Source organism: Bactrocera latifrons, unplaced genomic scaffold (assembly GCF_001853355.1).
Source record: "Bactrocera latifrons isolate USDA-ARS-PBARC rearing strain unplaced genomic scaffold, ASM185335v1 scaffold_195, whole genome shotgun sequence".
Lineage (NCBI taxonomy): Eukaryota > Metazoa > Arthropoda > Insecta > Diptera > Tephritidae > Bactrocera > Bactrocera latifrons.
This window is the reverse complement of record NW_017535463.1, coordinates 129,900-152,258: the sequence shown is the minus strand read 5'-3', so window position 1 is coordinate 152,258 and position 22,359 is coordinate 129,900. Positions and strand designations below refer to the sequence as shown.

At 36.4% G+C, this 22,359-nt stretch overlaps 1 protein-coding gene across 1 annotated transcript in view; it reads right to left on the bottom strand.

Moving 5' to 3' along the window:
• LOC108967677 overlaps positions 1-22,359 on the bottom strand; it is a 37,961-nt gene that overhangs the window by 8,796 nt on the left and 6,806 nt on the right. Inside the window, exons 2-12 of the mRNA XM_018931249.1 lie at positions 13,235-14,322; positions 10,649-10,866; positions 8,699-8,844; positions 8,161-8,599; positions 6,505-6,642; positions 5,877-6,023; positions 5,593-5,721; positions 4,098-4,171; positions 842-942; positions 637-752; positions 449-557 (exon numbers count right to left, since the gene is read on the bottom strand). Coding sequence (XP_018786794.1) covers positions 449-557; positions 637-752; positions 842-942; positions 4,098-4,171; positions 5,593-5,721; positions 5,877-6,023; positions 6,505-6,642; positions 8,161-8,599; positions 8,699-8,844; positions 10,649-10,866; positions 13,235-14,121 — 2,504 coding nt within the window. The 5' untranslated portion in view covers positions 14,122-14,322. The remainder of the gene's footprint in view (positions 1-448; positions 558-636; positions 753-841; positions 943-4,097; positions 4,172-5,592; positions 5,722-5,876; positions 6,024-6,504; positions 6,643-8,160; positions 8,600-8,698; positions 8,845-10,648; positions 10,867-13,234; positions 14,323-22,359) is intronic.

The following is a 22,359-nucleotide window of genomic DNA, read 5'->3' as shown; positions in this document are numbered from 1 at the left end:
AAAAAAAATATATGTCCACACGGAAACGTAAACAAGCTTGTCTGCGATTAGCTATCTGAGCGTGGCGATAGAAATGCGCCCTTATAACGGTAGATGACACCATTTACCAGTTAACTTTGCTGCGCTCTTTGAAGCAATGGCAGGCGATAAATTGTGATTTTTAATTAAAAAAGTGGAAGCGTATAACTTCTCCTGTATGCTCAACTAGCACACATACAAACGAAAGTACATAAACATGAAACTGCAGCTGCAAGCGTGAAATAGACAAAGCAAAGCGAAAAAAATCCATAAAAACCCTTTCGACTACAACAAAGCCAATAAAGCGTATGTGATGCTCAGCATTGACTGTTACATTCAACGCCATTCACTTTCGCTGCACTGAGCTGGCATTTGGATTTGTTGTTGTCGTTTGTGTTTTTTGCAGTCTTGTTACCACATATAAACTCACCTTGGATCTGGGCATTGCTCACACAATGGGCATTCACTTTCCGGTGGCCGCTGTCCGTAGAATTTAATTTCCTTTCCTACATATGGTATCTCGCTGTTGGGATCTTGCGCTGAAAATAAAAGCCACGCAGTGTTTATAGCCAATTTTCCAAGCCCTTATGTGGGCATAAAGCCGGTTAGCAAACTTACGCGCAATTTCAAAATTGACCATAGTCGCATTCATCTCATTGCGCGCCACACAATAGTAGTAGCCGAAGTCGTCTTTCCTCAAATTCGTAATGGTCAAACGCATTGTTGTCTTGAAGCTGGAAGGGTGGATAAATATTTGAGCATTTCAGTTCACAGTTCTTATTATTTATGCTATATTGCAATTATATAGACAGGCAATGAGTACCTGTCAGTGTATGTCTCGATTTGGTATTTATCGCCTGGATCTAGAGTTTTTCCATCGTAAGCACGCTCCCAATACTTGATTGCCTCAGGGAATGCTTCCACCTGTAACAGAAAAGTCACTTTAGCCATAATGAAAAATCAAAAGGATTTTATTTAAACTTTAAAGACACTAATTTTTCCAACTTTTGTCAGAATTCGCCGGTGTAAACGAATTGCTTTCATTTTCTTCAGCTTAAAAAGTGAAAACCGTAAAAATTTCTGAAAACAAATGACATAAAGTTCTCTCGGAAGGATGTAGATTCTAAGCTCCTGCCACATATGCAACTAATTAAGATTTCTCTGTCATACCAACACTTGACTCAAATGAGTATGAGCACCATTTACAGTTTTAAGCATTGCTTGCTTTATGCCAAATAAGACATAGAGCAAATTCCATGGAGTACTTTACTGCACAATTAATTTTATTTCTTGTAATAAATGTAAAACAGACAGTAACGGTGCACAGACGAAAGGGTAAAACTCCCAAGTGCCGAAAAATTAGACGAAAATGACAACAATTGAAGGGAAAGCTAAGCTGAGGGCTGGAATAGGCGCCTACGATTATACAATGTTGGATTATACAAGTTGAACCTGACAAGAGAGCAAAGAAATAATCAAGCGCGTGTGTTGCTTACATGCGGCCTCCAGTTGAGTAGTGGGTGTCTGGAGTGGTTTCGACGATGCTACGGCAATAAAGCAGGAAGGGAATATTCAACTCTGTCACGTTTAAACGTATTTATAGCCATGGCGTATGTCATCTAAGAAATTTTCTGAGCAATTATGTAGTTAGGATATGGATGAAGTAGCTTTTCATTGACAAAGTTTTAGAGTCTCAAAGTGAGAGTAGACACATAAGTATCGATTTGCCTGCTTTGCTTACAGCAAACCATCTACTTAGATGACATAACCCTTCGTCGTGAAGTGGCAGGTTATCGAGGGTCTAAGGCTAAATAACCATACATAAATACAATACATAAGTGTTTGTTATTTTTGGCAAGTAAAACGGTCCATATACAATTATGTATGTAAACACAACCGTTATTGTAGCACCCTTTACATTGGTGCTCTGGTTTAGTATGTGAGTTGTGGGCTGTGAAATTATTTCTTTCTCGTCTTAATTTCACCTTTGTCATTCTGTTTTTATGCTTGCTTAAGTTGTCAATTTTTCAACACGTTTTTATAAGGCTTGCTGTTGTTGTTGTTGCTATGTTGATGCTGTCATTATGCCGATTAACCTTTCATGTTAAGCGTGCTGGTAAATTGGCTGCATCACTTAGCAAAGTGGAGACATGCGTTTGACTACTTTTTGTGTCACTTAAAAAATTAGGTTAATTAAAAATCTAGACATTTTTTTGATGAGGGTGGAGCAAACATCGACGCAAATAAGTATAGTATTTTTCTATGGAAAATTTGCTTTTAAGACTAAATCGGAATTATTGCTTAGAGCTTCTTATAAAAAATTTAACCTACAATCTTTTCTTCTCATACAATCTCAAATACTCCGTACTCTTAGGTAAACTATATATAAAATACCATCTGATAGATAAAAAAAAACTAAAATAATGATGAATAATTGGGTTCTAATGGACTCCTAAAGCTTAACCTTCTTATGTATGTCAATTAGTGAGTGTTTGGCGGAAGATTGTTTACGACTCGAAAAGTTTGTCTGTCGATTTTTATCCTATTCCACTTTCCAATGGATTTGCGACTACGGAATCGTCAAAAATGTTGTAGAAGTATTTTAAGAATCTACTTTATCATATAGTATATTCATTAAAAGCATCATTACTACAGACGAAACGTAATTTTATGAATACCATCTCAAAATTGTCCAACAACTTGCCGAAACCATAGAAACCTAACCGAGGCTTAAAACAAATATATTTGAAAACGATAATAAAAACTTTGGTAAAATAAATGAAAATGCAGTTTCTTCAGTCCGAGTCAAATTTGATCAGGTGGTAAATTCGAGCCCAATAAAATACAATATTTCGACGAAAGCAAATACTTATATTCTTTTTGCTAAAAGTAAGTTTGTATAGTATACATATTATCGCAAGTTTCTAGGAAGAACACAGGGCCTTCCCTCGATATCCATATAAACAAAGAAACCAGTAATTCCGACAAATTAAGTTTAAATATACGTAAACAAAAGCAAAAAATATAGTGAAATATAGACCATCAAATTAAACGAAAAACACACAACTCCCACAAAATCTACCACAATTATATTATAATGACCGCAAAAGCGCCAGCTTCGGCCAAAACTAATCAAATAACAATCTGATATGCAGTTAAAAAAAAAAAGTAGGGCTAATGTGGTGAAGCCAACCAAATTTCATATTTATAATTGCGCTGTGAACTAGCGTTAGACACAACCCAAATTGTGGAGTTTGTAGTTCAAGCGTAAATATGCATGGACAGACAACAGATATTAGTTGGAAGGTAAATAGCGCACAATTTAATATTTGTTGTTGTTGCTAGAACTATTTCACTTGTTTATTTTAACGGTATTTTCATTTAGCAAAGTTTTTACTCGCCTCGTTATAATCTAAATTTGCTGACTTTTTTTGCTGTCTAGTTATTATAGTTTGGAATGAATGTGAAATAAAATGCAAATTAAGCTTGTAGTTACCTATTACATAACAATTAAGGGATTACAAATAAATGAAATTAATACCGCTTTATGCATTTCTGTAGCGGAATTAAGCCAATGTGAATTTAAAATACATAAGGGACTTAATCCATAGCTTACGCACAAGCATTGATATGAAGAGAAATGAAAAACATTCAGAGTGAGAAATTAATGTGTCTATAATGGGAGTGCCCAAGGAAAAAATTAGCTTTATTTGCAGATAATTAAAACAATCATAAAAGGATTTATAATAGTAAAAACAACTATATTTGACTCGATTATACAGCTTTCTATCGGCGTGCTATTTTCTTGTTGCTCGTCAGCGTTTCAGGTTTTACCTAAAACTTACATACGCATTCAGAAATTTTGTTTTTTTAAACACCATAAGGTATGGAACATTCCTGTATATTTAACCCTTTAGCAAAAATGAAAAGCAGAACAATTTTCGTTTATTTTCTCTTTTTCCGCATCTGACCCCTGAACTGTGAATTTTCAGCACGCGACTCGTCCATATTTCATTTTATTATGGCAAAATATTTATTTGCTAAAAAGTGTTAATATTTTTCTACATTGTCGTGCTCACCATGCATTCGAGCGTTGCGCTCTGTCCGTACTCAGCATAAATCATTTGTCGGTACACGGCAATCATTGGCGAAACTGTAAATGGAAAGTGTGCAAAAAGAGAATTTATATATTAGTTAAATAGATTCATGTACAGCACGTATGTATTATATAAAATAAACAAGAATGTAAAAAATATTCGTTGAAATTTATGGCAAACGCTGGGAAATAATAAAATTTTTAAAACTATTTTACCTTTTCAGAATATTGCATTTTTCGCAACGTAATTTATGCTTTTTAGTTAGTAATTTATTTTTTATTTGAATTTTACATAAATAGGTGTTAAGGTGGCCATCTAGTTACTACTATTTACCATTTTCTTCATCTGATCAAATTTGATCCGGATCAAAAAAACATTTTCATTCATCAACATTGTACAAATTTTAATTATCTTATCAATACAAGCATGCCAATTTTTTATGCACTAATAACCGATAACCGATGTATAGAGCATACTAAAGTAGAGTAAAGAGCTTCGAATAGCAATTAACCGCCTGAAGAACAACAAAGCGGCGGGGGCCGATGGATTGCCAGCCGAGCTATTCAAATACGGCGGCGAAGAACTGATAAGGAGCATGACATCAGCTTCTTTGCAAAATATGGTCGGTCGAAAGCATGCCCAACGATTGGAATTTAAGTGTGCTATGGCCAATCCACAAAAAAGGAGACTCCACAATCTGCGCCAACCACCGTGGGATGTCAACAAACTGATTGGACCTTATTAGTGTGGCTTCAGACCTGGAAAATCAACAACCGACCAGATATTCACAATGCGCAATCTTGGAAAAGGCCCGTAAAAGGAGAATCGGCACAGGCCACGTCATCCGAATGGGCGAAAACACTACAGCTCTAAAAATATTCGACGCAGTACCCGCCGGGGGAAGTAGAGTAAGATGAAGACCTGTTGGAACGAAGGTGGTGGAGAAGGACCTGGCTTCGCTTGAAATCTCCAATTGGCGCTACATAGCAAAAATGAGAAACGCCCGTGTCAAATTCGATCAGATGTTGAAATAATTACTCGTTTGGTTATAATTCGAATTAATTAATTCGAAATGAAACAAGGAAAATCCTTTTGAGAATTCGTGATATGAACTTAGGATAATAAATAACTTTCTTTGCCGTCCGTCGCACCCTAATTTCTACTTCGGATGGTATACTAAAAAATAGTGTTGAATTCTTTACAACCAGCGCAATAAGTAAATTAGTGAAATATTTCTATTAAGCTTTTTAGGTCTTAATGTGCTCACTTAACGGAAATTTAACTAATTAACTGGAATTAATTAATATACAATTTTAAAGCCAATTGATTGGCAGTATCATTTTTCGTAAAAACTTGCTATTAACTTTAATTATCACGCATTGAAAATATCTGTGCTTTTTTCTTTTTTTTTTTTAAATTAACTAATTAACTTTTCATAAATTCATACTAGGAGCTTGCCACCCAAAACTGTACTTACAGTGAACCTGAACGAGGAAGGTGGCATTCGCAACTGGCACCAGACCGTTGTCCGCATAGCAGGTGTAGGCAGCCATTTGATGTCGAGTGATGTTCGTGAATTTTAAGTAAGGCCCGCTAATCGATGACACTGAAATCGACAAGGGTGAAATACTTGGCGTTAAAGCACTATCTCTATAATAAGTACATGTAATGCGCTTAACTGACTAGCGGCGATTTCGCATAAATCCACAATTAAATATTAATGAAAGTGTTTATAAAGTCTATAAACTTGATTATACTTACTTTCGACACCGTTAATATTAATTGTGCGTCCATCATCGCGTCGCCACTCAACATGCGGCATCGGATTGCCGCTGGCGGCGCAGCTCAGATTCAAAGTCTTGCCCTCCTCGACGATTAAGAATCGTTCTATGTGCGGGGCATTCAAGTCTGCAAAGGCAACATGAATTTATAATGGAATTCTTTGATAATTAAGTAGCTTAAGAGCTATTGTGCACTTGTTTACCACAAATATTGAGGCGATTAATTAATTGGCATAAAATATAAATACTTAATATATTAATGACCGAAATGTTGCAATCGTAAAGTGACGTCTTGAAGGACAACATAATTGTTATGCCTCACTTTGTGAGCGTGTGTGTGTGTGTGAAAAAGGAGGATATTCGAGTTTAAAATTAATAATAGATCAACTTATAATATATATTATTTGTAATCGACTGCGCTTTGTAATTATTAGTAATCATTGAATCTATAATCAGCTACTTATTACTTGAAAATTAAAAATTATGTATCATTTATAAGTGGAATGAAAATTTATTCGGTAAGAGGTATATTATATGCAGAAGAAGGCTTAAGAAACTGTCAAACTCAACCAAGAGTTGGTTAATAGGACTAATGTACAAGTATTTACCCGCAATTGATGGTGGAATGAGTAGGTCATTGGAGAAACTGCCATTTAATAACTGCACTTTCCAAGCGTTAATTCCTGGTATTCCTGGCGTTCCATCCTTTCCAGATTTTCCTGGCCGACCACGGGGACCAGCAATACCTACAGATTTAAATAAATATGTTTCTTATTAAGAAGAAAAGTTGAAAAGGCAGTAAATTTATTTATAATAAAAATTCATCACTAAAGCCGAAGTGCTTCGAATTTACCACAAATGTGTCAAGGTGGATAATGTCAATCCCAGATATTTCCATAGGTTCGACAAGGTTTACGTACCTAAGCATTTCAATCGCAGTCTAAAAAAAACTGTACAATAGAGGGGAAAATAACAAGATGACTCCGCCTCGCTAATATTTAGCCATAAGAAACATCATTGTGACGAGATCGATTTAAGAGCATTTAGTTTAGAGGACCTCTCGCGGTTCAGACCTCAAAGCCCAAGGTGTTTAACTGGATTTAATCTTTTTATACTGCTACAAATTGAATTGTATGCAGCATGAGAAAACATTAAGGAAACATTTTCAGCACTACTTCCCTGTTGAAGAAGTCATCTTCGTATAACATTTTCCATAAAAAAACACCTTGCTGAGCACTTCAACATTCAAATAAAATTAGATGAACAGAGTCAGCAAACCTTTAATCCAAGTTACAATTTCCATTCACTCCTTCAGCCATTACTTTTTCGGTGGCATATTTTTAGTAGCCATCATCACTTCCTCAGATTGAAAAGAAACTTTCGGCCACGTTCTCAAAACTTTTACTGCAACAAATCATTGCTGCATACGAAAGAAACGAAGAAATTGCAAAACAAGGAACAAATAAACGCAAACACAAACAGAAACTGCTCACAAAAGCAAATATATAAAAAATATATAAAAAGAATAAACAAAAGGCAATATGTAAAGACAACAACCGAACTCAGTACGTACAAAGTACATAAATGTATAACAAGGACAAAAAAGATTACAGAACATACAAGGCGACGGTAATAAATTAGGGCAAAATAAGAAAAATAGCGAAGGAGGAAGTGATCTAAACTGCACCTTAAAGAAGTAGCCTCTTCAAATGCTGATTTTGGAGAACTCTAAAGCTATGCAACACCCGGCAATAATTCTAAACAAATAACGGAAAAAGTAATTTTACCTAAAAAGGGACTAAAGTCGATGTGCTGGTCCGAGTAAGGCGATTCGCCTGCCAATATCTTATTATTCGTTTGGATGGAAGTGTGTAAATACTAGACTAAAGTTCAGCATAAGTTGGCAAATCATGAGGTGGGCTCACCTCGTTGGCATACTTGTGAAATGGTAACGGATTTTGTTGTTTTAGCTGTGCCTGAATCAGAATGATAAGCGAAGCAAACGAAAATCGTAAATGCAGATGAAAGCTCGAAATGAAAACTAGGCAATTCGAAGCAAAGTTTCAGCGAATGGAGCATGTACGGGGTACAAGCAAACATGTATATAAGTATAGTGCTAAGTATGTACTTTGGGAGTCTTATTATTTCAGAAGGTATTGTATTACAAATATCTCAAACTTTAGGTGTCCATGCCTGCTTCAAACGTTTTATTTAAAATACTTATTTACAATAAAATAAAACTGGTTGCCACCATTCTTACACACCTTTCAATCCTCTCTCTCCTTGTGGTCCCTGAGCTCCCTTCGGTCCGGGTGCACCATCTTTGCCGTCCTTGCCATTTAGACCATCACGCCCATCCAAGCCGGGTAGTCCATCTTTGCCAGGTATGCCGTCGGCACCAGCACGTCCAGGTACACCATCTAAACCAGGCTCACCTGGCACACCATCACGCCCGTCGAGACCAGCACGACCGGGTATGCCAATATCACCTTTTGGTCCACGTGGCCCGATCGGTCCATTGGCACCATCGACTCCCCTCGGCCCTGGCAGACCAACATCACCGCGATTGCCCTTCGGGCCAGGAATTCCGGGCAACCCCGGTGGTCCTGTTGTACCTTTGGGACCTACTGGACCCGGAGGACCTTGAGGCGCAGGCGGACAATAGTCTTGAGTGCCTTTGCAGAAACCAGTTATGATTTTTTCCTAATGAATTAAAAATTTACAAAATTATTTTCATGTTGTAAGTCAAAATTATCTCTGAATTTAAAGAGTTTTAAATATTCGTCCTTATCTCTCACTTACCGGCACTCGACAGTAGGTATTTAAGTAAATCCATTCGTCACCGCCGGGCGCAGCTCCTTTCAGTCCTGTACGCTTGCGTATTTCCTTATCCTGCTCTTCCAGCACTTTGCGGTGATCCGGGTTGAAAAATTCGATAAAGGGATCGGCTAAAGACAGAAAATCAAACCAAAAAGTGAGTTCAATGAGACTGCAAAGCAAGTAAACGTGTTGCAACAGCATTCAGTTGTATCTAAAGCAAAAATGTGTAAATGGAAAAGCACAGGCATCAGACCACACTCATGGCAGCTAGGGAGCCGAACGACCAAAGTGAATGTGTTAAAGCACCGGATGGACAAGAAATCAGAGAAATGAGCTGCAAAACAGAGCTCAGCAATAAAATTGCGAACTGAAAATCAGCTCCAGCCTGTTGATATTGAATATTTCAAGCACTCATTGACACAGTATTATTGCTGAGCGGATGATTTCGATGCCAAGAAGATTAATGAGTTTCCCCTTCAGAAAATCACAGTCGTTCAGTTCAACTATTTATTGGAAATTTTTACGGTTTACATTAAGGGTATGCGCTGTTGAGTAAAACCGGATTGATAAGAAGGCTCTCTACAGTAAATTTCATACTCACACACATGCTGATTATGCAGTGTAGTCAGAGAAGTATTATCGCTCACATTTCTGAAATGTGGAGATTTAGCATCTCTAAATATATACTTATTTACTTGTGGATCCGACTGGTGAAAATTTCATTTACAAATAATGGCGAAAACGTTTTTGTCGGTATAAAAATACAAGGGATTGTACTTGGTATTTAATTTTGAATATGTTCATACAAATAAATTTCGTTGGAAAAAAACGAATTTAAGGATCTTTCTCAATGTCGGGTTATCAGCGTTTCTGTCCAGCTAATAGAGTTGTCCCCTTTACATACTGTACTTAATAAACAACAACAATGTTCATTGTAAATGGAGATGTCTGCTTAATAGGGCGTCCATTTAAGAGAGCTTATGCTGTATTCTTTATTTATGAATTGTTTTAACTATCCTATCTTCTAAGTTCGACCTGGACACAGTAAGTTAAATTTTACTAAAATCGGTTCAGTAGTTTAGGAGTCCATCGCGAACAAACAACGTGACACGTACTTTTTCTATATAAAGAATAGTACATACATACGAATGTGTGGAATATAGCCACGATTTCATTTAATCACTTTGAAATATATGAGAATGAATAACAAATTAAAAACAAAATACTGTACAATAACCTTATTCTAATTTTTCATGAAATAAGTTCCATTACTAGTCGCTATAAACTTTCAGACATTTCTTACTGGTGTTGGAATGACTGTGAAGTCTTACTCGATGAATACAAAACTTTTCATATATTCGGCCATACAATTTAACGAAATTGAATTGTTTCATATTTAGATACTTTTAAATGTAATTATTTGAAGTGTCTTTGTACAACATTGCGTATACGTAACTTGTATGAGACTATAAGAAAGAAGAACATAAACAGCATGCTTCAAACACATTTCTTAGATTATTTCTGACTACCATCACAAATTAACACATACATAAGCGAAAGGTGCCACGTGCCACACGCTTGCAGAAGCTTCAGACTCAAAGCAAGGATTTTACGGTAAGTCAGTTTGCATGACTTTAAAGTAAATTTGCAAATTTAATCATAGAATATGTATTTAAAATGAAGAATTTATGTATATTTTAAACCTTATTAAGTTTTCTGCATAGAAAATAAAAACTAACGGTCGCTCACAAACAATTTCGCTAATTAAATAACACACCACCCCGAAGAATACCCATTAACCAAAGGCAGGTAGAGCAAGCGTGAAATAAAATAAATAAATAACATTTTTCATTTGCATAGCGCATTGTTATCAACACTTTGATTCCCTTGAGCGCCTAACGAGCCCAGCAAATGCTTTCTCGGCGATCTTACATTGCATAGCAGCCGGCGACGAGGTAATATCACGGCGTACTCTTCTTGCCACAGGACTCGCACTCCCCTGCACCGCAGCGGTTTCTGCGGCATTCGCGGTTGTTGGGGTGTCTGCAACGTGTCTGACATGTCCAACATATTTGCGCTCATTTCTCACCAGCGTTCCATCGTCAGCCAGCATCGTTGCTGTCTTTTCTTCTGCCGTCGCTCGAATCGTGCTGCAAAAGGAAATGATAAAAATGTTAAATAAAATAAAATTATATTAAATTATTTAAAACGTTTTTTATGTGGAAGTTGAAGTGCTTCAGTAAAAGCCACTACTCTGAATGGCGTATATAATTTGTGTGTGAGAAAATGACATTTAGAAAAGAAGCTAACAATTTCGTTTGGTTCATTGGAAACATGCAGATCAATTGAAATTTCGAAAGTTTACATTGTTCCAAAATTAGAATTGTTTCAGTCAACTAGTCAATACAGTGAAAATTCAAGATATGATTTGGATACGGTCAACCTTAATTTTAGCTAAAACGTATTTACAATCCAATTTCATATTGATTTTCTTCTTTCTTCTCACTTACTTGGTCCCTATCATCAACAGTGTGCCCTTTGCCTATAACTTTACTTGAAAATTCGTATCAATTTCCTTTATCATCTACTTTCAGAACGTTAATTAAATTTTATTAACCTCCTCCGCAAGCTGTGTTCTAGAAATGACTTGCTCTTTCAATTACCATTCCAGCAATCGCTTCGGTTTCCAAGTATTTAATTTAAAATTCCAACTAATTTATTCAAAAACATATGCTGGCATAACTATTCAATTAAATGCAAATCAGCGTTCGCCTCTGCCGAGGCTTCGCCTATCGCCGCCAATAAAAAGTTGGCATCAATGTTGAGCTTTTTGTTTGAGTTTGTAAGGTGCGTGCACAGTAAATATTGCGTCATTCATTTGCCATAAAATGTGGGTGAACGGTTTGGCCTTGAACTTAGCATATTCCAGGAACAACACGCACTTTCGATTATTTTTAGATGTACATATGCGTGGAGGATTTTATGCCATGTAAATAGTTTAAGGGCTACTGCGATAGAGGTCGCTATCGAACGTTTTTATAAGGAGGTGGATGAGACCAGGGCACCAACAACTGTGCATATAAGCAAATATATTACAGAAATTACATATGGTATTCGAAACTGAAGTGTATTTAGCAATGTTCAATTACTAAATAATTAATCAATAAAATACATTCATTTATTTTATTTAAACCGCAAATAATTATAAATTATTTAGAGTAAATCAATATAGAAAAAATGCCTTTTGAAGAGAACTTTATTTATTTCGTACGCACACATAATGGAAGATACCCTTGTATATAAACAACTATGACTGGAGCATTAAAACAGTTTACCACACATAAAATAAAGCTATGACCACCAAGAGAGTGCAGCCGAATCAAAGGCAGGGTAGTATTTAGTATAACGTCAACTAGAGGATCAAAATCCAAGAAATTTTATATATACATATACCGACATGTTCGGCATAAGGTTTGTTCGAAAAGCGAAAATCATAATATGGTGCATGTATTATATATATAACATAGGAACGACCCGATTTTGTCTATTTTTCTGAATATCACATACTAAAAAAACCAATCAAATATGGTAAAGTCACCCGCAAGTTAGAAAATCTTCATATTATCCCTTAATTTCAATTATATATCTTACACATTGATCGACATTTTCGATCAAAAGTCAACTATCTGTACCGAGGTCCAGGTATTCGGTACCTAGGTGCTTGAACAATTTTTATTGACTTTCAAGGTTTTAAGTTTTTTTAATAATATTACTGATTTCTGGTAAGGGTGTTTCAAAGTTGTAGTTTCAAATATATTAGAATGTATTATTCAAGTTTTTTAATGAGTAAACGCTTCCTGCCCTACGTAGTTACAATTTTGACCTTCGTTATTCTGGAAAGACATACAAACAAATTTCGATATCTTCGATATTTGTATCTATAATACTCTCTACAACTGGTTGCAAGAGTATTAGAAAATATTTTTTTTTTTTTTTTTTTTTTTTTTTTTTTTTTGACGTAGGTAGACGACTCTCTCAATGACACTGAGATGCTTGCAAATTGTTTTTTTTAGAACTGACGTCACACTAAGTGGTTATTAGAATGACTGCTAGTAGGAGCTAAAAGCCTCCAAGGAAATGTTTTGTTGGTTTTTATAGCACACGAAACAAAAAAGACTTCCACGTCAGTCATTCATTTTACCAGCATTAATTTCTCATTTGCCACCCACAATATTGATAGCTTTTTAATAAGCCATTAGCAGTCCCAACGGATAACCAACGTCACAATTGATGCATCATCTGCCATGGGTAAAAATCAAATTAGTCACGCTCAAATATCTCCTACGAACTGACCGGCAGATGGCAGATGCCCCAAACACTACAGCTGTTGCCCGCTGGTGCCTGCCCTAAGTAGGCGATTGTTGGATGTGGCAAATGCAATTAATCATCGCCTACAGGATGAACTCACCAGGGCAGCGATGAGCGTTATATTCAGTGGTGTTCCAGTTCACTACTTACCGTTGCTGATAGCGATGGATCGGCTCAGCTCCACCAAACACGACATTGTGTCCGCTTGTTTCCTGCTCTTTTTGTTTGCTCTCCCGCTGGTACAGTATTTGCGACACTATGCCACGCAGCACATGCTCCGATGCGAGCAATTCACGTTGAAATTGCTCCCGGAATACAGCCAAATTTAAATTCGCATCTTTCGGCGTCATAGCCATCGGCATTTCGCTATTGACTCTCGCGCTATTGTTGCTGGCGACGGAGTGCACATGCGAGTAGAAGAGCACCGACAGAGTGGCCACGGCCAAAGCGAGGGTACCGAGGCACATATACACCGCATACAATGACGTGGGTGGTGTCGCATTTGGCGATAACGGCGTGGGCGGGTTAAACTTGGATGTGATCGTAGTTGCGACCGTCGATGCAGAACTGTATAAACTTTTATTCACAGAATCGCATTCACAGCGGCAGCCAGAGTGGAACGTTGAAAGCGCGTGTTGGCATTTTTTACATTTCGCTGTCGATTGCGATTCCGCTGCCGCTGGCTTTGTTGCAATTTTGGTTTTCGCAGCGTTTGTTATTGGGGTGCTGTCGGCTACAAAGTCGGGCAACATATCGTCAATGAGATTGGCCGTCGAACTGGACGTCGAGCTAGCCGCCGATGCTGTTGCATCAACTAACGGTAGTGGTGGCGATTGTGTTGCTGGTATTGTCGCCACTGCTTTCATCTCTGCTTCCGTCTGAGTTCCACCTTCCGGCATTGTTAGACCGCCGCCGTGCATAGTATCTGCCCCGTCGTCAGCAATTTCGGTAACAACAGCTGCCGCCGCGCGCCTTTTGTTCTCCTTTTTGCGCCTTTTGGCCGCCTGCCCATTCATTTGATTTATTGCCACAAACATTTTCGCGAACTAAATTCCTTTTCCAGTTTCGATACAATTCGTTCAATTTTTAGTGTAGCGCATATGTTGTTGTTTTATGGCTTGGCTTGGCTTTAGAAGTTCTGTTGTTGCCGCAGTTTAACTTTGTGGCACTTTTTCAGTCTCGTGTTGATTTGCTTTTTCGAAGCGATCGGTGAAAGATTTTGTGCAACGGTAAATGAACTGAAAATAATTAGAAATAATTTTAGTAAAAATATGTAAAGTTCATTTCAAAGTATTTTATTGGCAAACATTATATAATTATATAGTTATTTATGCTAATAATAATTTATTTATTTATTTTTATTTTATAAATTATTTGTACAATACATACTATTCTACAAATAAATATCTAGCAGCACTGGCAGCAGAGGCCTTCGGCTGCTAATAATAATTATTTAGAAAAAGAAGCTTATAATCTTATTTGTAATCTTCATCAACCATATAGTGTCTATACTATTTGAGGGATTATATCTAATTGCAATCCTGAATAAGCCGGTTTTTGTGATTTTTTTGAAAATACATTTTATTTAAATTATTTAAAAAAAACCGACAGTAAGTTTCCAGGATTTAATTTACATGTGAAAAAATTTGGAGAAATTTAGAATATGACCTCGAAAGAAATGTCCGGCGATCAGAAAAGTTTTTTTGCTTAAAATTATACCAATTTCAAGAAACCTTATTACTACTTTAGACTAATGATGGAAAAAATAGTCATAATATTGATTTTGCTTGAAATGCCAAAAAAAGTGGTTGTTGATACAAAATTTAAAATAATATAAAAAATGCATATTCTTTCCATCATTACCTGTCAAATGTATCTAAGAAAGTCTTGTGAAAACCGGTCATAAACTTAATTTATTTCTCTCAGAATAATAGTTATGCGGGGAATTTTAACAAACTCTAACGTGAAGTTTATGAGTAAGCTTTTTCTTCTACCTTTGCAATTTGAGAGAAATAACGTGAGACATATGTATTTGACATATTTGTGCACTTCTCAAAAACCCAATTTGAGATATCGATCTGAAATTTTGGACAAGTGCTTTCCTCTACAAGAAGCTGCTCATTTATTGGCAGCGCCGATATCGGAACACTGCAACATACGAGTATACATAGCTGCCATACAAATTGAAAGATCGAACCCACGTCCCTGCACATAAAACTTTTATATTTAGCTAGGTATAAATCTTCTCGAAGTTTGACATATTTTGTAATCGAAAGCAACATTACTTTCTCCGAATATATTGTTCTGGCCGGGCCACTGTAGTAAATAACTGCCATTCAAGCTGCTTCATCAAAATCGATATGTATATTTTTATACCTTTCAAGAACTAGAAATCATCAGTGAACTTTCTTATAGCTTCGATGTAGGGGAACTTGCATCCGCCTTGTAATAAAGCCAAAAAGTGTGGAAACGCCAAAGTCATGCAATAAAAAATGCAAATTAAGTAGTGAAATTCCGAAAGGTCAAAAAGAATTGTCACTGATTAAATTTGCGGTGATGAATAAAAAGAATACCTCAGTTTTTTTTGAAAATTCACTTGCCGTTTGCGCTTTTAAGCCATCGGCATTTGAATGTCATGCTTGTGAAAGGCTTCCCACTTCCACAGAAGCCGTTCCTATGGCATTCTTAGCGTAGCGTGGGTACATATCTGCTCCCAGCCCACACTTACCGGTTGCTATGAATATACTAAGGGCTGCTGGTGGTTGAAAGGCAAAAGTGCCAGGGTGTCACCAAGCAAATCGATGTCAATGAGAACACGATCAACTGGAAATGAACTATTCAGGCGAGCATTTGCGGTGTGTGTTAGCGTAGTTTCGGAGTGGTGAATTGAATACAGTATGTATACCAAAAAACCAACAAATTACCTTAGCTTCTTCCTTTCCCAAAACTTTATCGAAAAGTTCCATGCCCTTAAAGTATTAAGCTGAGAGCCGAGTAAGTAGGAATTTAGTGATGATGCAAAGCAGAAATTTGCCTTCATATAAACTTCCACCAAGTTCCTCTTCCGCATTTTCAGAAACTTTTTATTATAATTACCTCAAAATATTACGAAGGACGTGCCATTTGGCCATCGTTCGCAACTATTATTGCTTAATTAAAGCAAACAGAATTATATTTTCCTTTATTTATACACCTATATAAACAACCGCCAAGAAGATTTTCGAATTGTCAGTGCTGCGGTCTCGCAGGCGTTTGTGCAATTCCTGCGAAGTGGTCCTGCGGAGTAGCCAATACCATTATTCAGCAGTCATAACTCACAACAAAGATTTCCCTAACCCTCGTCTCGCATTATTACCGTGCTGTGCATAATAATTTTCTGTGCCAACAATTCATTATTATGATTTTTTATATAAAATATTTCTTTGCATCACAGGTTATGGCGGTTTCCTCTTCGCACGAAGTTCTCATCATCGCCTTTTGAATGAAAGATGCGGCTTCATGAGAAATATGAATATCTTATATAAGTAGGGTGTGAGTTTACTGTCAACTGCAAAAGCGATGGTACACAGAATTTCAATGCGAATCATAGTACGACATTAGTCTTCCTATATTATTTTTTAAAACTGTTATTATGTATGTGTACCAAAATGTTGAAGGTTGCACTGCGAAGAATTTCGCCATATTCATTGAAACTTTGAAATGTCTATGAACATAAATTTTAGTTGTAGCTATATAATTTTCCTGTGTACTGTACTTGCTTATGCACATTCAAATTATATAAAATAAATGCAATTTCTCCTTAAAATACCAAGAAATTTACAAAACCAAATGACTGACAATTTCTCAATATTCGAAACTCCTCGTCCACATTTGATGCTCTTGCAGGAAATGCTGACGCAAACGTCAACGCTTAAGAGTGATGATAATCGGCTAAATCATTTGATTGATTATTAAGGTTTTTTATTGATGACGACGACCGAATAGCAGCTGAAAACGCCTATATGGAGACAACCTCAATGACAAAGCGGTTCTTTTACCACAGAGCTTGTCGGCCAGCCAAAGAACCTGTGGCGGGAAAATGGAAAACCGCTGATATAGCTCATTTGCACAAGGAATTTATTTCATTTTCGGAAGTGAATATTTGTATAGAAACAAGGGCATGCCTGATTTCACGCACAGTGTGATAATCAAATAAAACTTGGTTCACAAAATAAACGAAATCAATATTTTTGCATTTAATCATGCTATAGACTCTAAGAGTTTAAGACGGTTAAGAGAGAATCCGTTCTAAAAACAACTTCTAGTAAAAATTTGGAAGCCATAGGCCAACAACTTCATATACAATCACTCTCTTTATTTTAAACTGTGATCTAAGATTATGTCTGACTGAATAAAGTGAAATGAAAGGGTACAAAAACAGAAGATGACTGTTTACGGTACTCTCTCGACCGACTTCGAAGGGTTTATACCACTCGTAGGCTTGTGTTTTTGATAAAACTGAATCATTGTAATCCTTTTCCAACATTTGCAATGTTTCTGCTCATAAAATTTGGTCAGAAGTACAAAAAACAAATTGTAAAAAGTGCAACACTGCACTGAGGTGTACCGACTTAAGCAGCTACAGCAAAGAAAATGGTTACAGATCGCGTTCATATTTCGCATAGTAATTAAGGCCAGTCATTTATATACTTCACCCAGAGAATTTAATTTCAATTTCCGGGTGCTTTTTTGTCACATTGTGTTATCAAACTGATCGATTGAAATCAAGCTTTAGTATTGAAAACTTTTTCATTTGACAGATAGATAGATATCTTGGACACAGATAATTATCCAAGCCGAGGCTACAATCTCCGCAGCAAGTACAGACATAGAGCTCACATAAGACTTAAATATAATTTATAGAATTACAATTAGTTATTTTCAAAATCAAGTTTTTTATATCCATAAAAACAGAATAACATTCACTGTCCACAAAATTCAATTCGGTATAAGCCCTGAACCCTGAACTCTGAACCTTCAATAGCGCGTGGCACATAAATGAACGTTAATTTTTAAATTCTTTCAATTTATTTGCACTTCGACCCATAATTTGCGCTTTTCCCTCTCATTGCTGCCTCTTATTTCTGATTAATTTCAGTGGCCGTCATTTAGCGTATTTCCGCTGACGCATGGAGGAGTAGAGGGATTTTAATGTATGCACCAATTACACCTAACTTTGGTAAAACGAGAAAACCACCGTTACATCGCATTTTCCTCCCACACATCTCCTCCGCAATTTCACCAATACAGTTATTCTCTTTTCAATTTTAATTACTTGACTGTAATCGGATCACCATTGTCAGCAATTCAGCGCGGAATTTCGAATTCAATGTAATTTGTGGACGTAACCGCTTTTAGGGTGCGTTTACCGAGGTGGCCCGTGGCACAAGCCTGCAGCTTATAAACAAGTGTTGTATTTATTGATGAATTGTATAGGTAATTGCGTATATGGTACTTTGTGTGCCTCATGTTGCTTATGTATTGAAGGTTAATTAGTTAGCAAAACTCATGAAATATCTCGTTGTCTCCTTGTCGTTCATTTTGGGGCTGCCAGGTGTTTTAAGTGTTTGAGGGTTACTACAAAAACAGGTTCTCAATTTTAATTCGATGACTAATTTGAGAGTAAGCAAAACCACAAAATAATGTGTTTGAAATGAAAATGGAGGGGGAAAGCCTTTGACTCAGAATTCACCATAGAAAAATAATACAATTATTTGACATGTGCATTATAACCCTTTTTGACAATATATATTTCACAATAGCTAAAATGTAGAACACGCCTGATTTATAAATGTAATTCAATCAAATATTGTAAAATCCTTTTTGTAGATATATAAAAATTATCGGAGATCTAGAATGTCATGTTGATCTTATATCTTATAATCACAAATGTGAGGTTTTACTGTGTACTAAGGTAACTGAAACAACTGTGGGTGAGAGTAAGATTCGTTTTGGTCTTGAGATGTTCACTAGCAATGGGACTCGATGCCAGGAGTGCGCCAATGACTTTGTCATAGTGGTGCATTGCAAATTTAAGAACACTCCTTGCGACATAGTTCAACAGGGCTTAAGTGTAGCAAAGGAATAGTGCAAAACGGTATGGTTAAATATCAACCCGGTAAAACAACCGTTGTCCATTTTACTAAGAGAATCCTTTTACTAAGAGGCAATGGAACGTTTTCCGAGCATCAGTGTGTAGAGCCCAATCAACACGGCAACTATCGCAACCAACGTATCGCTATACTTAACGATAGTCAAGCAACACTAAAGGCGAAATCAGCTTATGAGATTAAATCGATTTTAGTGGAGTGAGTGGAAGGCTGAACCACCTATCAGTGTATGAAGGAGTACATGATGGAGAGAATGGGGAGAGAACAGCATTGGTAGCAGAAAGCAGGAATTTGCCATGCCCTTCTACTTTTGGGAGGGTACAACCTCTGAAACTTTAATTAAATGTTCAACCTGCCTCCTGCTCTATACAAGGAACTGCAGGCTCAAGAAGCACTTGCCCAACATGAGCATAGTCTCTTGCGCAAACTGCCGGTTCTGCGCTATGGAACAGGAAACCACGGAACATCTAATTCTGGATTGCCCAGCAATATGCAAGGCCCTAGGTTCCATCTACGTGGACAGGGATCACATCACCTCAGTCGCGCCCAGAAGGCTCTTGGAATTGTTCAGGGGTCGAATCGTTACATCCGTGCACGGATCGGCAACCATACGAAAGAAAATTACTTGCTACGTCAATCGTTTGCGGAGATTGGCATTATGACATACGACAGCAAATGGATCGTAATGTATTTTCAATTCACAATAGTTTTTAAATTCCACATTGCTTTGGATCGTATTTTTAGGTCGCAATAGATGTGGAACTGTCAAAACTGCTGAGTTCTACTACAAATTATGGGCATGAAATAATAGTTTGGAGATAGCTAAGGGATTGTAGCAATATCGTAGGTATAAAAAAACATTATGTATCCTCATTAATACAATTTTCTTGCTTGATGTATCGTTGAATAAATCATTGGAATCTTAAAAAGACAGTGGAGAATTTTAGAATATCTTCCCACAAAAGTGGAAGATTTACTAACGTTTGTGAGGCATAACATAACATCTGCATAAAATTTATAATAAGTAACGACCCTCAAAATTGCGCTTCTTATCACACACAAGAAATGGACACCGGGGTAGCGATCCGCTAAAGACCAAACGATAAGAGACCAAATAAGGTATTCTTTAAAAAATTTTATTCATAATGTATATGTCCTTAACATTTTAAATAATTTTATTTTTATTGTCAACTAAAATACAAAAATGTTGTTCATATAAATATTTTTTTTTTTTTTGTTTAATTTTTAATGAGATATTCCATTCATAGGTTTCTTGTTTATGTTCTTTATTACTAAAAATTATAATACACTTAAAATTTAAAAACATTTTGCTCACATTTCCATAAATTTGTATTCAAAAAGATATTTCTATTTACTCATCATCACTTTTTCTGAGTTTCTCATTACCATACGCTACTGGTCGCTTAGTTTTTGATATACTGGCTTGAGATCTAGTGAAGTCACAAGTTAAAAAAGACCAATAAGTAGATAAAAAAACGACTGTAAAAACTGTTAAACCTTGCTAACTGTATAAATTTCATTTGACTTAACCCTGAACAGAAGAACAGAAGAAGGAACAAATGAAAATGATTTTCGCAACGTGCTTTCAGCATATTTAAAATCAAGCCACCATCTTCCAGCAAAACTCTACCGAGAAAATTTTGTTGGGTAATGTAAACGGAGTGAAAAGACGTTGTGTTCAAATATCGCTTTAATGCCTGCAACCATTTTGTGGTATTTCTTTTTCACAATAACCATACAATATTTCAATATAAGCAGAAGTTAATTTTTTAGACTAACATATTAGCAAACTTCGTAAAAAGCACCTGCCATGGACTGCTTTTTCCACATGCATTAGCGCTTTAATATATCTTTATTCAAGTGTGAAAAATAGCTACACTTTGGTGACAAATTTGTGTCCCTTCGCGCATAAATAACAACACTGCGAAGCAAAGTTTTCACAGTAAACAAATAGAAATTCCGAGTTTTTTTCATTTCACGCCACCGCAAAAACTTTTTCGATTATATTTATCACTTCGCGCGCTTTATTTGTCACTTTCACATTTTCGCACGCATTCGCTGAGCGCGCCGGGATTTCGAACACAAGAAATGCTTGGCAAATATCGGAAAATAAAGCAAATCTCGGGCATATTAGTTTTTTGTTTTAAAAATAGGAAAAAGTACGCATTTTTATTGGCATGGACGGTATTCTCACTAAAAATACGCAAACTTTGTATACCCTGTACAGAAGGTATGAAATTTGCCATGAAGTTTGTATCATCCAGAAGGAAATATCGGAGGCCCTGTAGATATATAGATATAAATGATCAGAGTGACAAGCTAAGTAAGTTTAGCCATATCCGTCTATCTGTCCGTTGGTACATATGCGAACTAGCACTAATTGTTAGTCTCTTAGTTTTTGATATCTCACTCTGACCATTTTGCAAACTTCTCTTTTTTTGCTACTCATCGAAATAGGATCACTTTAGTATATAGCTGCTATAAAAACTAAAGGAACAAAATCAAGTTCTTACATGAAAACTATTTTATTTACTACTCTTAGAAACAAAGTAGTAGGACTTTTTAATTTATATTTCGGGCGAGAATCCATTTGTCGAAATTTTTTCTTCTAGATTGGTGTGACTTTCTGTGGCATTTGTATGGTGCCGAAAAATTCAAAATTTTTTAAAAGACCTTCGGTGAGAATTGTTTGTCACCAGTAAGTGTTTTTGATTGATAAACATTATTCAAGGAGGGTCGGGAAAGCGTTGTCGAAAAACTACGTCAATAAAATTAAGGAATTGGTGCTCGAGAAGCGCCGATTAACAGTCAGAGATCTTACTGACATCCTGGAAATACCGGAAAAATCAGTGAAAACCATTTCGAAAGGTCATGACTCAAAAATCACACAATTTCTTCGAACAACCGCGTTGAAGCAGATCAAAAATCAAGGTTATGTTGAGAGTTTTCTCCGATTAACGTGACGAAGCTCACTCCGAATTACTTCCGACCAGCAAAACAGTCAGCAAGGAATACTGTTTGAGTGTTATGCGTCGTTTGCGTGAAGTTATTTGTAAAAGGAGCCTGGAATTAGGGGCTGACTACTCTTGGTTTTTGCACCACAAT